Genomic DNA, 14,408 nt, shown 5'->3' with positions numbered 1-14,408 from the left:
ATGGTACAATAAAATGGCAAAAACACTACTGTACCCAGGACATAAACATTTGGAGCAGTTATTGTATTCAAGATGTAAGTTATCGTATTCAGGATGCAGTTATTAGGAATGCCTCTGAATGCTTATTGAAATTGCTTATTATACTGAATGCATGCATTGTATATTGTTTGTGTTGGTATGTCACTGCTGCTGTGCCCATCGTTTGATTCACATTCTCGTATTGCATACTTTTATCCTCATTTTAGGGTTGTGGATTACTTGCATGTGCAGTCTTTGTCAAAAGTAACCAGGCTGCATGGTTTGCTTCTAGTTTATATAGTGGAGCCCTTGTGGCTTGTCTAGAGATCAAAAGGTGTTGGAAGGTAAGAAGACCCCCAGTCCTTACCTTTAAGGACCATTTCAGCTTTATGGAAGCTATAAGGGCTCCACTGTAAGAGCTAGAAGCAAACCATGCAGCCTGGTTACTTTTGACAAAGACTGTACATCTTTAGTGCATGTAGCTGCAGTTCTTGCAATGAAAAGCATATTGTTCACTTCATTGCATGGGCCATGCTTACATGCATAGCTCTATTACTTTTTACTTGTCACTAGCATATTGTTTAGCTTTTCTTGTTGAGAACAGCAATGCAAAGCAAGAGCATTTGAGGTTTATACCCTTTGTTGTACATTGTTCCAACTTGAAGACCTGGCTTCAGCATGGCAGTACCAGGTAGGCTCTCTTGGAATTTCCTTTCATTGTGTTTGGTCAAACTTACATCAGTGTTGCATAAGCGAAATAAAAATAACATTGCACAGTGCAGAGCTGGAATTAATATATTTCACTGTGTACATTTTGACTTTTATGACTTATCCTGTCATTTCAGGCACACATGATGATGATAGAGGAGGCTCATCTGAAGGCAAAGACTCCAGCATGCACATAACTCATGGTATGTGTGTGTATACCATGCTGTTCACTATTACTTAGCACAAATGTGGCTGTTACACATATATGCCTTAACGTGTACAAAAACTTATAAGCTTGTAAACTTATAAGCATCACAATAGGGCTATGTTGAAAAATCTGCTGAAAAAAAGAGTAGGATGCTAATGACTTTTTAGCTGTCTTTCCCAATAAAAGTTTGCTTAAAAGTTAAGCAAAGCACAGATATGTTTGTATTCATAGGACAAGATTAAAGGAAAGGTGGGAACCGTAAAACGGTCAAGTCTACTTGTCAAGAGCTGACAGCAGAGTGAAGTTGTAACCTTTGTACTAAGTTGCCTTTAATAGATCTGAGCACCTTAAAAGTTGGCAGTGGCATGTAAAGTCCTAAGATGAACATCCTTAACCCAGAGCTGACGTAGGGACTTAAAGGAATTCTGAATGCTCCGCAGGTGTGCAAGTTGCCAAAGAGGTTGCTTTGCATATTCAAGACTTGGTCCCGAGAAATTATTTAACTTGTTTTTAATAAGTTGGACTACTGCCATTGTGTGAAATATATATTGTGTACCCCAATACGAGTAGAAATGGAAGCACTGTATTTGTTGTGATGAATGTTCTTTCACCCTTAAAGGGGCCCAGAAACACAATCTTAGTTAACTGTTTTGCCTGTTGATTGCATACAGTGAGTTATAATGGTGCTATTAGCGTCGGTAATACCGCGTATATTCCGTTTTTTAATATTTTAATGTCCTCCCAAAAACAACTTCATGGCTCTGATGGTGTCGCCACACAGTGGCAGGTTTTTAGCAGCAGATATGACATCACCTGGCGCGAGCTTGATCGGACAAACAGTAAATATACTGCAAATTGTGTGAATAAATAGAGACACATTTTGTCACCTGTCTGCGTTTTATATTGGATCAACAAAAACAACTTGTTTGTCTTAGATAAAAGTCCTGCAAAGCAAGTAAAATAAAAATACACCACCAGGGGCGCTCCGGCATGGAAACGACGCTGCCAGTCTCAGCAAGAACGAGTTACAGAGAGCAGGCAACCGTGGAGTACAAACTTCCGCGACGTGCTCTGGCTGGCTGTTTTGATTGGTTGCGCCGGGTGCCGTCATTGGGAGAGCGAAATAGGAGTGGGAAGCCCCGCCAAAATCGAGTTGAGGGCAGCGTTTTGTTTGCTTGTATTTTCAAATTTCTTCACTGAATAACTCCCGTTCCTGTGCATCGATTCCTGTAATTCTTTTTAAGTCAGCATCTGTGTGACATAAAGAACCCACCTGAAGTATAGCCGGTATCCCCCCAAGCAGTGTTTCGCAGCCCCTTTAAGAGATCAGTTGATCCTTGCCCTATGTACTAAATGCATAACGGTTATCCAAGACATTCAGCCTTCTGTTTTCATCAGTTCAACCCAGGCGATCTTCTGCAAGACAGATGCATGATGTGAGCCAGAAAGTCATTTTGCCACCACACTGAGTGCTTTAAATAAGAAAACCTGCATGTGCACCAAGTTTTTATTCTTTCAAGTAAATGTTCTGGACTCTTATATGTTACCTTCACAACATAACGAGTGCAGAATGAAGGTAGTCATCAATAGCTGCCCCAATTGCTTGCATCTGGCTCATTCTCAGCACGCAAAAACAATCTGAAGCAATGCTACAGCCAGCCCTCTGTTGTGCAGATAAAGGCATGAGCTATGCAGGGGCTACAGGTAATGTGGCACTGCTTTTTTTTTCTTTCACCGCCATTCACACGCATAACTGTATGTTTCTTTGAACAGGAGACCAGTCATCACGAACATACAACTCTATTGAAGGGCTCGGAAATGGCACCGCAGCATCGAATCAGAAGATATTTGAACCATCTGATCAGGCATACTTTCAGCAAAAGATTGAGGTCCCAGACACAGGAGAGGTGAGCAAGTTGTACTGTGGACCTGTTCATGTATATCTGTCATATGTTTATTTATAAGCATCCCAGTAATAACCCATTGCGTTTCCAGCTTCTTCCAATGGGATCCAAATGGGATAAAATTTGTTCCAGTTGGATAATTCAAATGAACTTCCAGATGGACAAATTGTGTTTCTATCTGGCTCCAGTGGGACTCAGATTTCAATTCCAATTGATTCCTGTGAGAAGGGTTGTTCCATTTGGATAATTTAAAGGACTGTAGGCCACATTCCAATAGGGCACTCAGTTGGGTAAGTCTATGCCAAGTGGGGAGTCCAATAGGTCTTTTAGTTCAACTTTGGCTCTAATTGGACCGTGTTCAATGGGTTTAGTTACATCAGATTTGTTGCTAAATCTCAATACATTGTATACAGTGAACATTCAAAATTTACATAACTTTCTAACATACTGCTGCATGGTTGCCATTACAGGGATACAACCACCATTGTATATAGGCTTGGTAGCCTGTGCACGTGATCGTGGCGCTTACTACTGCATACCAGGTGTTTTAGGGAAGCTATCACTAAATTTTAAAAAAGTATGATTTTTGAGGTAAAGAAAAGCTTTTTGCGGCATAGTGACACCAATGTTGATGGACGGCACCAAGGTTGTCTGGAGTCTAGAAATTTGTGAAGGGATCAAGCTTGTGTTTAATCCAGTGTGTAGCATCAGCAGGCTGAGTATGCATGCCACTGCCAATTTTTTTCTCACTTGATATGTTTAACCAAGCACGCAATAGCTGTGGCATCTGTTTTGAAAATGGCAATTGTTTTTGTATACTGGACACTTGTTCTTACTATTGTACTTTTCCATCTCACTGTGCAGGCCACCTAAAAGGGTTGATTATTTGTGTCCAGGTAATTTTCATTGTTGCTTGGTTATTGTATATTGCTTGAAATAAAGTTTACATTAAATTCTTTCCAGACTACTTTCAGCTTTCGCAAGCTGTGGGCCTTCACAGGACCGGGTTTCTTGATGAGCATCGCCTACCTGGACCCGGGCAACATTGAGTCAGACCTGCAGTCAGGCGCCCTGGCCGAGTACAAGGTGCAGTGGTCCTACCTTTGCTGCCTCTTTTCTACCAGTCTCAGACACGTCTTGTGTGCTGTCGAGCCCACTCACGGGAGCTGACAGTAACACGAATTTGTTCATTGTTTGTTGTGACTAAGGCTTCCCTCTTTGTAGCCTAAGACATTAAGGTTGGCAAAAGAAGCATTTTTTTTTACTTGGAAAGGGCCATTATCCATCGCTGCTTCTTCACTTTTCGTGTGGTATAGCTTCGTCATGTGCACGTTACTAAGACCTTTAATTGTGACTTACGAGCTGTCTTATTGACACATACGAAACAAGAACAGTCATTGAAATGCGATGCTATGAGGAGAGCTAAAAGTATGAATAGTATCAACCATAAAGCTTTTCATTTTATTTCTGACACCCCTGTACTAACTAGTATGGTAAAAAAGGAGGTTGAATGTTATATCTGAACAAACATCTATTACCTCTCAGATTTTTAACAAAATAGGCCACTTGACTTAAGAATATGCTTGAACCTTTCTTGCAATAAGCACATTTACATGAACGTATAGGAACATGTTTGTTTGTGTTTTGCATAAATGTAGTAAACTGAACAATACTAGAATGGGACATAAATATAAAAACAGCTTCAGTACTATGCTTTTAAGTCAATAGTACTGATGCTACATACACATACCGTCTGTTGCAAAAGTTTACAGTCCATTACACCATTGAAATGAGCGGCACGGTGGATTGTAAACTTTACAATAGACTGTACGTTATCTTGCATTATCTTGTTTTATGTAAACACTAAACTGGAAGCCACATAAGACCTCTCGACATGCACCAAAATCTCTGCACAGGCAGTTTTAGCATTTTGAACTTGCCATAGTCAAGATGCCTGCTATCGTGGAAAACCAAAAGTTAAAAACTAGGGCTGTTTGCTTATTATTACTGGGCTTTATTGTTATTAGCGCAAAAATCGCATTACAAAGGGGAGTTTTGCACAAGACAAACACTGGCATAATACAGCTAAATAACATGAAAAAAGATGGCTGTCCTTTGCGAAGGCAGACTGTAAGTCAACTAACTGTCTTAGGAACCATGTCTTTTCCTTGTGATCTACCTTTTCTGAGAAGGCAGTAGTGCCTTTCAGTGATCAGAAGTTGAGTCACTTCTCTGCTGGCCTTTCTGCAGCTTATGTGGGTGCTGCTGTCGGCCACGCTTCTGGGCCTGATGATGCAGCGTCTTAGTGCTCGGCTCGGTGTGGTGACAGGCCTGCATCTGGCTGAAATGTGTCGGCGTGGCTATCCACGTTTTCCACGCATCCTGCTCTGGATCATGATTGAAGTGGCTGTTGTTGGCTCAGACATGCAAGAGGTCATTGGTACTGCCATTGCCATTTATCTTCTCTCTGGTGGACGGCAAGTCTCACTTTTTTTTCTTCTTCTTCGTACACACTGTACATTATCCATGCTGGCAGATGTCCTGGAATGGTCTCTGAAACTTTTGAATATTGTTGGAAACATAAGCAAACATTTTCCACTTTAAATTTAGAGAGGTTTGTGATCAGGTTCGTGCATACAGCGTGAGCATTAGCTAAACAAAAATTTTAACCTTGAGGACATCAGCTTTGCTGGAGAACATCAGAATGTGTTCCTTTTTTTATAGTTAAAGGGTCCTTAATAATTACTGTACTTCAAGTGTGAACTGCAAGCACCTTTCTTTCCGCTGTCCTTGCACCCACTCTTCACTCATAGGGCTGTAGGGCTGTTATAAAGGCAATGGGATTTGCCGTTCATCCGTTAGCCAGGGGACCAATCACCAGGTTATTTTTTGCAATGGCTTCATTTTTATCAAGCTGTGCACTGCTTCAAACTTTTTGAACTCTCCTTCCTTCTATCCTATCAACATGAGCCCTTAAGCGCTCCTTGAGCATGGCAATAAATGGATTCGGCAGATGGATGATATCACTGCGAATATTTTTGCCAAGTTGTTCTGTCCTACATGGCCCACAGCACTCACAGACTGAAGGAAAAATCAAGCTCTTCTTTGTTTTGGGGAAGTTTCTAGCATTGCAACCACAACCACATTTATTTATAGGACAGACATGGTAGTCGAAGGATTGACAGTGGCTGTACAGTCCCAAGCAGTGGTGAGTGTTGTCACTGCTCATGGCTCACAGCACTGCCCTGACCCATACACAAGGAATGAGTAAGAAGCAGTGATTATGGTGCTACAGGTTGTTTCAGTGGCAGTTTTTTTAGTGTTTGCATATGGACAAGATGCAGTTGTCAACTTTCAGCCATGAGTATGGGTGGTGCGCTTAATGACATCAGTGTGTGGGTGGCCATCTACTGCACTTATGGCTTGCACTGACTGTACTAAATGCACTTAATTTTAATAATGCCTTATTGTTTAGTTAATGTCAGTGATAACAGCCCCGAATTGTTTTGAAAAGGAAACATTTCCAGCAAAATTTACTTTACTCAAGCCTGCTCAAACTTGCCTGCAGCCATCTCTCTCCTCACCATTTCTTTTGCTGGTAGTTGCTAGTGGATGTGCTGTAACATAACAAGGCCCTGGCAGGGTAGGCATTGCTTTAGGGAGTGCAGGTCAAGTGGACAGGGGCTGGAGGTATTAGTTTGAAAGGAACAGAAGCAGCTTGAGTTTCTTTGCTTATGAATATGGCACTCAGAAAATACTCCTTAAGTTCAGCATTGCTCGTAATGCACCGTATAAATTTTCAGTCAATCAATCAATTTTATTTTCTTAAAGACCCCTTTTCAGGGGCATTACATAAGGGGTGGGTACAACGTTTGGTGAGACAAAGTAATCATGCGTTATGATGATGACAAATAGCTGTATGCTCTGTGCGCGAAGTTCGCGGGACAAGTTATTGTTGCAGTGTCAGCGGGAAGGCCATTCCAATCCACAGCGGTGCGAGAAAAAAATGAAGCTGCGAAGGTGACGGTGCGTGCACGTAGACGGTTGATCTGGAGTTGATGGAGAGTGCGGCGAGATATGCGTGCCGGAGGGACCATGTAGGGTGCAGTTCGTAGATGGCTGTAAAATAACTTGTGAAATAATAAAAGACTAATAATAAAATAATAAAAATAATAAAAGGGGCATTTCTGATTATCACAGTGGCTTTTTGGGGCCTTTTTGAGGCAGTGTGGCTAACATGTAAATCAATGAATTAATTCAAAACCAAACTGTGCTGCAGTGTGTCAAGTGTTTTGAAATTTGCTGTGCATAAGTTCTGCTTTCCCATGTATTCTGAGAGCATCAAAGGGCCTCAAAGGGGCTCAGTTTTCGCTATGCCTTAAAAGATGAGCAAGTACGTTACAAAATGCCTTGAGGATCGAGTGCAGGTGTAGCAGCTCAGTACATCCAATTCCCACTCCCTTTGGCTGCAGGGTTCCACTGTATGGGGGCGTGCTGATCACGATTATAGATACATTCACCTTCCTGCTGCTGGACAAGTATGGGCTGCGCAAGCTTGAGGCCTTCTTTGGGTTCCTCATTCTCATTATGGCACTCACCTTTGGATATGAGGTACGGCACGTGAGGTCAAGGGCATGCGTGTTGTGCTTCTGGGTAGGCGAGGTCCTTTCTTGATTTTTCTCATTGTTGAAAAATTCTTGTTTATAGCACATATGTGTGCATGTGAATTTCAGAGGGCTCTTGTTTGTGTGTGTGCATGTGTGTGTGTCTGGGGGGTGTGAGAGAGAGAAAGAGAAATGAAATTAAAGAGTAGCGGTTTGCCATAGTTACTTCTCAGGCAGTTTGTTTTCAGGGTTGTTGTGCACTTATTCCCAGCTTGAGTAGCATCTTGTGTTCACTGTAAGAGGGCAAGGAGGAAGAAGCTGGCAGGGCAGGTCAAAAGCCAGCCACTTGGCAATCTTAAAAGTAGTCAGTTGTATGATTTGAGTTTTTACTTCTTTAGCTTTTTGATTCCTGTCGATTGCATTAGTTTCCTTTGGCTTCTCTTTCAGTGCAGCTCCTCTGTTTAAACAGCACCGAGGTGCATTTAACCAGACTGCTATTTACACTGTGAAGTTTGTTTCCACATATTTTTAGGCTACAGTAGGTAACATGCTGTATTAATCTTAAAGGGTAAAGTTTTGGCTTTCTGTATTCCTGTCCTCAGGATCAAGTAACGTTGGAAAATGTGCTGCTACACTTGGCCTAGAACAAACATACAACCAGTGAATTGGCCTGCTATTCTATGTTATAGCCATGTTCATCGAAACTTCCAGAAGCAGAGAAAGAGTGTGGGTCCTTGTGATTTGTCTCATCTCACTAGACTTACCTGTGTGCTCACACTGGGCTTGCTGTCATGATGCAGTATGTGCGGGTGGCTCCAGACCAGGCGCGCGTCGTTGAGGGCCTCTTTGTGCCCTGGTGCTCCCACTGCGACAGCCGGGCCCTTTTGCAGGCTGTGGGCATTGTGGGTGCTGTCATCATGCCCCACAACCTTTACCTGCACTCCGCCCTTGTCAAGGTATGCGCCTTCCTGTGACACAAGCATTGGCTTCTTTCCTGTTTTATGGGTCACTCACCTACCATGTCTGGTTCGTGAACAGTGACATGGTTGTGTGGTATTGACTGGGGAGATGCTTTGAAGTGTTTTACTGCGCATGAGGGTAGTGAATCGAGCTAGTTGGTACTTCAATGTAATTTCAGAAGCACCATCTTTCTTTGTCCGTGTCAAATTTTATTGCTTCCGAAATGATGTCACTGTTTATGTTAAGTGCATTACCTCAATATTTCTCTATAAAGTATAGCATTTTACGTAACTCGAGCCACAGTTTTCTTTCTACATGAAGGATGTTGGCTACTTTGGCAGCTGCTTTTTGTGTGATATATTTCAGATACTCTTGCGGTAACAAGTACTGGATGTGTTACCTGAACTGACATTCATGTGTTCCATATTTTGCAAGATCACATGGTGTCTTTTCATATTCCAGCCTTAGTTGCATTGCTAGAAACCACAACACTTGTTTGCGTGTAATGTTCTGTTGTGTGAACAGGTTTGTCTGATGATGCATATCCAGTCTAGTCAATATCATCACAGTTGTTTTTCATTCTGGTTGGCTTACAATTTGTGGAATTTTGTGTGCCAATTTTTTTCTGTGGCTGAAGTGTAACTGTTCTCAATGACGACTAAAAAAAGGCAGTTTATTGCGGGAGAACATAGACTGGACAGGAGTTCAGTTTCCTCTTACCTTTTGCAGTCACGGGCTGTAGATCGTGCGGACAAGGTGCAGGTGCGGGAGGCCAACAAGTACTTCTTTGTCGAGGCGTGCATTGCACTTCTTGTCTCCTTCATCATCAACATCTTCGTCATGGGTGTTTTTGCCCATGGACTCTACGGTCGCACCAACCTCGATGTTGTGAGTTCTGGTGTGGAGCCGTTTTTTTACCTCTTTATTCATTTTGTGATTCCCTGTCTCCGTAGTTCCTTGTAACTGTTTCCACTGATAGAGCGTCAAAGCAAGCAGTGTTAGAGGCATGCAACCCTGTGGTAAGATGCTGCTGCCAAGCATGCCATGAGTATGATCGCACGTCAGACAGTTGTTATAATGTAACATTATTGGTGGTGCTAGTTTTAGATCAAATGGTAAATGCATTAATTGTAGTTGCGTAGACAATAGCTTGTCCTTTCAAACTGCTACTTGTGATATTATACTCTGAACAGCTCTCAAAGGGCTTACTGCCGTGAGGCATCTAAATAGGTAAATATTGACTGAGCAGTTTGTTCTCTTTGCTACTTCTGATTTAAGATGGGATATTGTAATCATATTCCAGGTATATTCTGCATAATGTGCATCACACCAGTGCTGTGTACTGTCTTGTATTTAACAATTTTCCTGATTACTTTTTTCAGAGGGATCAATGCATAGGAACACAGTTCGAGAGTGTCTTTGCTGTAAGTAAAAGACATTGTGGTAACAAACTAACATTTTTGCATTATGCAATGAGCTGTTGTTAATTTTGATTTCTCATATTTGTGTGTTGTTATTTTCAGAACAATACTGACCCTGTGGACGTCGATATATACAAGGGTGTGAGTTATTTCAAGTTTGAATACCTTACATGCTTCTCGCTACCAGCACTGCTGACTTCTTTTACATTTCTTGGCCTTTTATGGGCCTCTACACCTGTACCTTGCAATTTGCTGAAAGCTCTTTATTGTGATAAAATTTTATTTTTGTGCTCTTCAATTTATTTGTAGGGAAACATTACTGTAAGCAATTATTGTCCCAAGTTTTTTTATGGTGAGCAAGCCTTGAAGCACTAGCACAGAGCATAAATGGCTGCAGACTTTTCAAGGTTCTCTCATTATTAAGTGAAGGTGTTGTAAAAGCAATCAAGCATGGATTTATTGGGAATGAGTGCGGGGAATCAGTTATAAGCGGCATCATGAGAAAGGTAATGAAAGCATTGTTTAAAATATTTTCAGTCATGGTGGGACTACACTACGTATCTTGCGACATTCCAAAATTTGCTTCATGACTGTTAGTGTGTATTGTATTGGGCACTTCATTCATCTTATTAACGCTGCAGCAGGGGGGGCTTTGACTGCAACTCCTTAACTGGTGATGGTTTTTTTTTATTAAACTACCAGTCATAGCTGTGGTGCTCTCAGTTGTGTGTGTGTGCCCTGGATGACCGTGGCTGTGTGTGGTGTGCGAACACAGGGAATCTACTTGGGTTGTGCATTTGGCATGTTCCCACTCTACGTCTGGGCTGTGGGCATCCTGGCCGCTGGGCAGAGTTCCACAATGACCGGCACTTACTCTGGCCAATTCATCATGGAGGTAACTATACCCTGTGTGGGTAACTGCTTTTGTAACACCATATTTTATGGTTGCAAAAGGTCATCCTGCTTTCATCTTGTTTCACCAATTAGTACTGAATGCCAGTTCTTAAGTTGTAAGAAGAGACGTAAATAGAAAACGTTGGACAAAGTACCATATTTACTTGCTTATAAGTCAACCTGCTGTTTTTTTCAAAAAATGCACTCTCTAAACTCTGGAGTTGACCAATCATGATCAGAGCATGGTTGCAAACCTGGATGCAGATGCCGAAAATGGAGGGCTCTCGAGAATGACCCCAATGATGCTACCACTGAAAGTCCTGCATTCTGGCCACCTTTGAGCCCATTACAAACTACCACAATATCTACCACCATATCGGCACAAAGATTTCATGTGCACCTTCTTTTTCAAGACCTGAACTCATTTATCTTGGTATCAGATGCACCTGAGCAAAAAATGCTCAGGTGCATCTGATACCAAGATAAATGAGCAGCACCACCACACCACCGCCGTGCTGACTGTGTGCTTTAGCCAAGGACGCAAAGAGTCCTGCGCCTCCCGAATGTTGGGGACCATTTTTGGCGCAAACTGTCATTTATGTGCTAAAAATTCGTAAAACTGAGCTGCATCGTGTGGCTTTGATGTTGCCAGAACACGCACAGTAAACTGGAGAAAGCAGCGGGAGCACATTTTCGAGTGCAGTAACAACGCCAAGCTTTCAGTGCGGCTGTGGAGGTTTTCCACCACAGCTTCGATACGTGGTGCAGTGTGCTGCTCACACCTTTCGTTGCTTGACTTATACGACATTCACTTCTTTTTATTTCTGGTTTCTGAAGCTAAGGGACTGACTTATACTCTCTTGCCTTTTGCCAAAGTTGCATTTGAAGAACTTGTAGTGGTTGCAGCATTACTATGAAAGAGGTTACCATAGCACAACAGACAAACAAACCCCAGAATTGCATTTACTGCTGTCAACCCCACTGGCCTGCATATATTAAAAACCAATCCTCAAGCAGAACACGATCAGAAATACATAGGGAAATGAGAAGTGCATATGACTGTCTGGCAAGCATAGTCTCGAATCTAAACTCAGCTGGAGTATGGGGTTCTATTTATGCTTTCTAGGACCTTAAAGTCTTAAGTTGTCTGAGCACTTAGCAGTCATTTAGCAGTCCATTTGAAGTGTTCATTTCACCAGTAATGTCGTATCCTTCCACTCATCTCTAATTCATTCTGCTAGCAGCACTGCCACATGCAGGTGCAGTCAGACCATTCTCTAAGTTGACCCTGAGGGCAACTCCACTCAGTGTTTTTTAGCTAAGTATACTGGGGGGGCAAGCTGGTCAGACATAATGTTTGAATGAAGAACGCTGTCTTAATGCTGCATTCTTCATTCAGAAAACTTTTGTTCTCAGTAAAAATTTATTCTATGTCTCTCTCTTCTTACGTTGTCTGTCCTGTGGCGGAATGAGCAATTATTGCTGAGAAAATTGCATTCAAGTATTTTCCCACTAATGGATTCAAACTTCTGACATCTACTTTGAGAAGGGCTCTATGATCACACTTTGGAAATTAATAAAGATGTAGCGCAGCCTCATGGATGTGCACCAAAAAAACCATGTCGACGCACTGTCGTTTCAAAATCACAGCCGGTGATAGCGACGTCTGCGTTCCATCTTCTGGCCTTCTTTAGCTTATGAAAGCTCTGATTTCAATGAAAGTAGCATCTGACTTCAATTTATCCTCGGTGTCCTTTTAAGTCTGATATGTATTATTGCCATAACTTATATTTGATGCCTACTACGCTAATGCGTGCATTTAACTCGGACCATGAGAAACTTTGTCTGTTTCTTGTACTGTATAAAAATGAAAGAATGGAAAAGTCACTGTCATCTAGTTTTTGTTACGAATATTTCGCTAGAAGGTTTGTTTCTGACCTGTAACTTTAGCCTTAGGAGTAATTGGAAGCTTTGACAGCACAATTTTCGAAGACTCTTTACAGCTAAACTGTGGAACATTTTGGAGGTAGAGGCCCATATATGCTGTACACATTGTAGTCTTCATAACCTAGCATTGACTGTGCCACGTACCATTGCCATGTTATAGCACAGTTATCATTTATTGGATTCTTTGGTGTTGCAAAGTATTGCTTTGTCAGTTGCTCTGTAGTTATGCAAATTCTGCATGTTTGTGTTAAAAAAGACTTCAATTGATTTCACACTTGTAATTGATGTTCCGTTTTGTTGGGGAGTACAGTCATCATGTACAATAGTCGATGAGGGGCAGGTTTGCAACCAAAAAAATGTATACATGTATGGTCTGGCGAACAGGTTTGTTGACAAGCCTGGAAGCATGAGGGGACATGCTTGATTGATAAATTGTAATGGATACCTGCTGACTGGATTTCGAGGCACTGTACAAATAGATTTTTCCTTCAAACCTGCGTCGCGTAGACTTTCTCCATGTCTGTACATATTTCTACCAATGTATAACCTTGACCAATACCATAACTTGCATAAGATCAGTTCTCCTAGCGCTTCACTTTGAACACCACTTTTTTTCGAATTGCAGGGATTTCTGAACTTGCCAATCAGCCGGTGGCTACGAGTGCTCATCACACGTCTCATTGCCATCGCGCCCACGATACTGTGTGCTGTGTTTGGCGACATCGGGCAGCTGTCTGGGATGAATGACCTACTCAATGCACTTATGAGCCTGCAGCTGCCCTTTGCTCTCATCCCCACCTTGACCTTCACCACGTCAGCATCGTTCATGGGCGACTTCAAGAATGGAACGTACGTACGGCCAACTTTTGTGAAGCTTACATGCTGCCTGCAGCAGCTGCTTTTGTTGTTTTTTTTCCAAGAGTCATTTAATTAAATCAGTAAATTTGAAGAAGTGTATGATAGTTCATTTCAACAGCTAATTTTGCTGTTCAAGCTAGCATAGGCCTAGTCTTTTCTGGAATCAATAATACACATTGCAGTTGGTGTTGGTTCACAATTGTTTTGCGTTATAGAACTGTAGTGCTATGAAAGGTGACGACAGAACAGACATATTTGGATGAATGCTAGCTTGACCTCCAGAAACTGCATTTTGTTCTCATGGGACAGTAGTGCAAGCAAGCTCATCAGCAGTTGTGATAGAAATTGGATGAGGATAGGTAAAGAAAAAACCTGCGGAATAAAAATTAGTTTTTTGCAGTTATTGATTGGTACAGTGTTGAATCTGCACAAATTGATTTCCTATCCATCATGCTCTCAGTATTGGGTGCCGTGCAAACTTTTCTCTTTTTAAACATGGAAAGTTGCAAATACTGCCAAGGAAATTCTGGTTGGTTGACAGCGTTGTCATCACAGTCAGTACATATTTTAAAGGGACAGTGAGGAGAGCTCTATTGATAAATTTTTAAAGCAAAATCCGATAGTTCGGCATTTCATGGCTTTGTTACCAATTGGCCGGCAGTGAAAGATGCATTTATTTCTAAGAAATTTGGATTCGAAGTTGAAAAAGTTTTTCCCGCCGCTTTGATTCAAAACTTGGGACTCTCTTATGACGAGACAGGACTAGGTGACATGAAACATGACGTGCACATGATGTAACGCAGACTCTGTCATTTCTGGCGGCCAGCAGTGCGGCCTAGCAGCAGCCGGAAAGAAAGCTACCGCCGGCCGCACGTTGAAGGCATCT

The 14,408-nt window shown here is 41.9% G+C and overlaps 1 protein-coding gene across 9 annotated transcripts in view; it reads left to right on the top strand.

The window, feature by feature from the left end:
* Mvl (solute carrier family member malvolio) overlaps positions 1 to 14,408 on the top strand; it is a 51,169-nt gene that overhangs the window by 27,670 nt on the left and 9,091 nt on the right. For 5 of the 9 annotated variants that reach the window (XR_016282917.1, XM_089543390.1, XM_089543387.1 and 2 more), the window contains exons 2-13: positions 684 to 709; positions 864 to 929; positions 2,708 to 2,841; positions 3,802 to 3,924; positions 5,089 to 5,315; positions 7,311 to 7,449; positions 8,243 to 8,398; positions 9,132 to 9,290; positions 9,785 to 9,826; positions 9,926 to 9,964; positions 10,599 to 10,718; positions 13,290 to 13,513. Coding sequence is in view for 8 of the 9 variants with exons in the window: in XM_089543390.1 (XP_089399516.1) it covers positions 684 to 709; positions 864 to 929; positions 2,708 to 2,841; positions 3,802 to 3,924; positions 5,089 to 5,315; positions 7,311 to 7,449; positions 8,243 to 8,398; positions 9,132 to 9,290; positions 9,785 to 9,826; positions 9,926 to 9,964; positions 10,599 to 10,718; positions 13,290 to 13,513 (1,455 nt within the window). In the remaining variant the exon portion in view is untranslated. Of the gene's footprint in view, positions 1 to 676; positions 710 to 863; positions 930 to 2,707; positions 2,842 to 3,801; positions 3,925 to 5,088; positions 5,316 to 7,310; positions 7,450 to 8,242; positions 8,399 to 9,131; positions 9,291 to 9,784; positions 9,827 to 9,925; positions 9,965 to 10,598; positions 10,719 to 13,289; positions 13,514 to 14,408 lie in introns of all 9 variants that reach the window. The other 4 variants (XM_089543394.1, XM_089543389.1, XM_089543391.1 and 1 more) reach the window with 3 other exon arrangements.

This window comes from Amblyomma mixtum, chromosome 5 (assembly GCF_055824585.1).
Source record: "Amblyomma mixtum isolate Tamu chromosome 5, ASM5582458v1, whole genome shotgun sequence".
NCBI classification, from domain to species: Eukaryota; Metazoa; Arthropoda; class Arachnida; order Ixodida; family Ixodidae; genus Amblyomma; species Amblyomma mixtum.
Note: the sequence above shows the minus strand (reverse complement) of the source record. Positions and strands in the feature narration are given on the sequence as shown.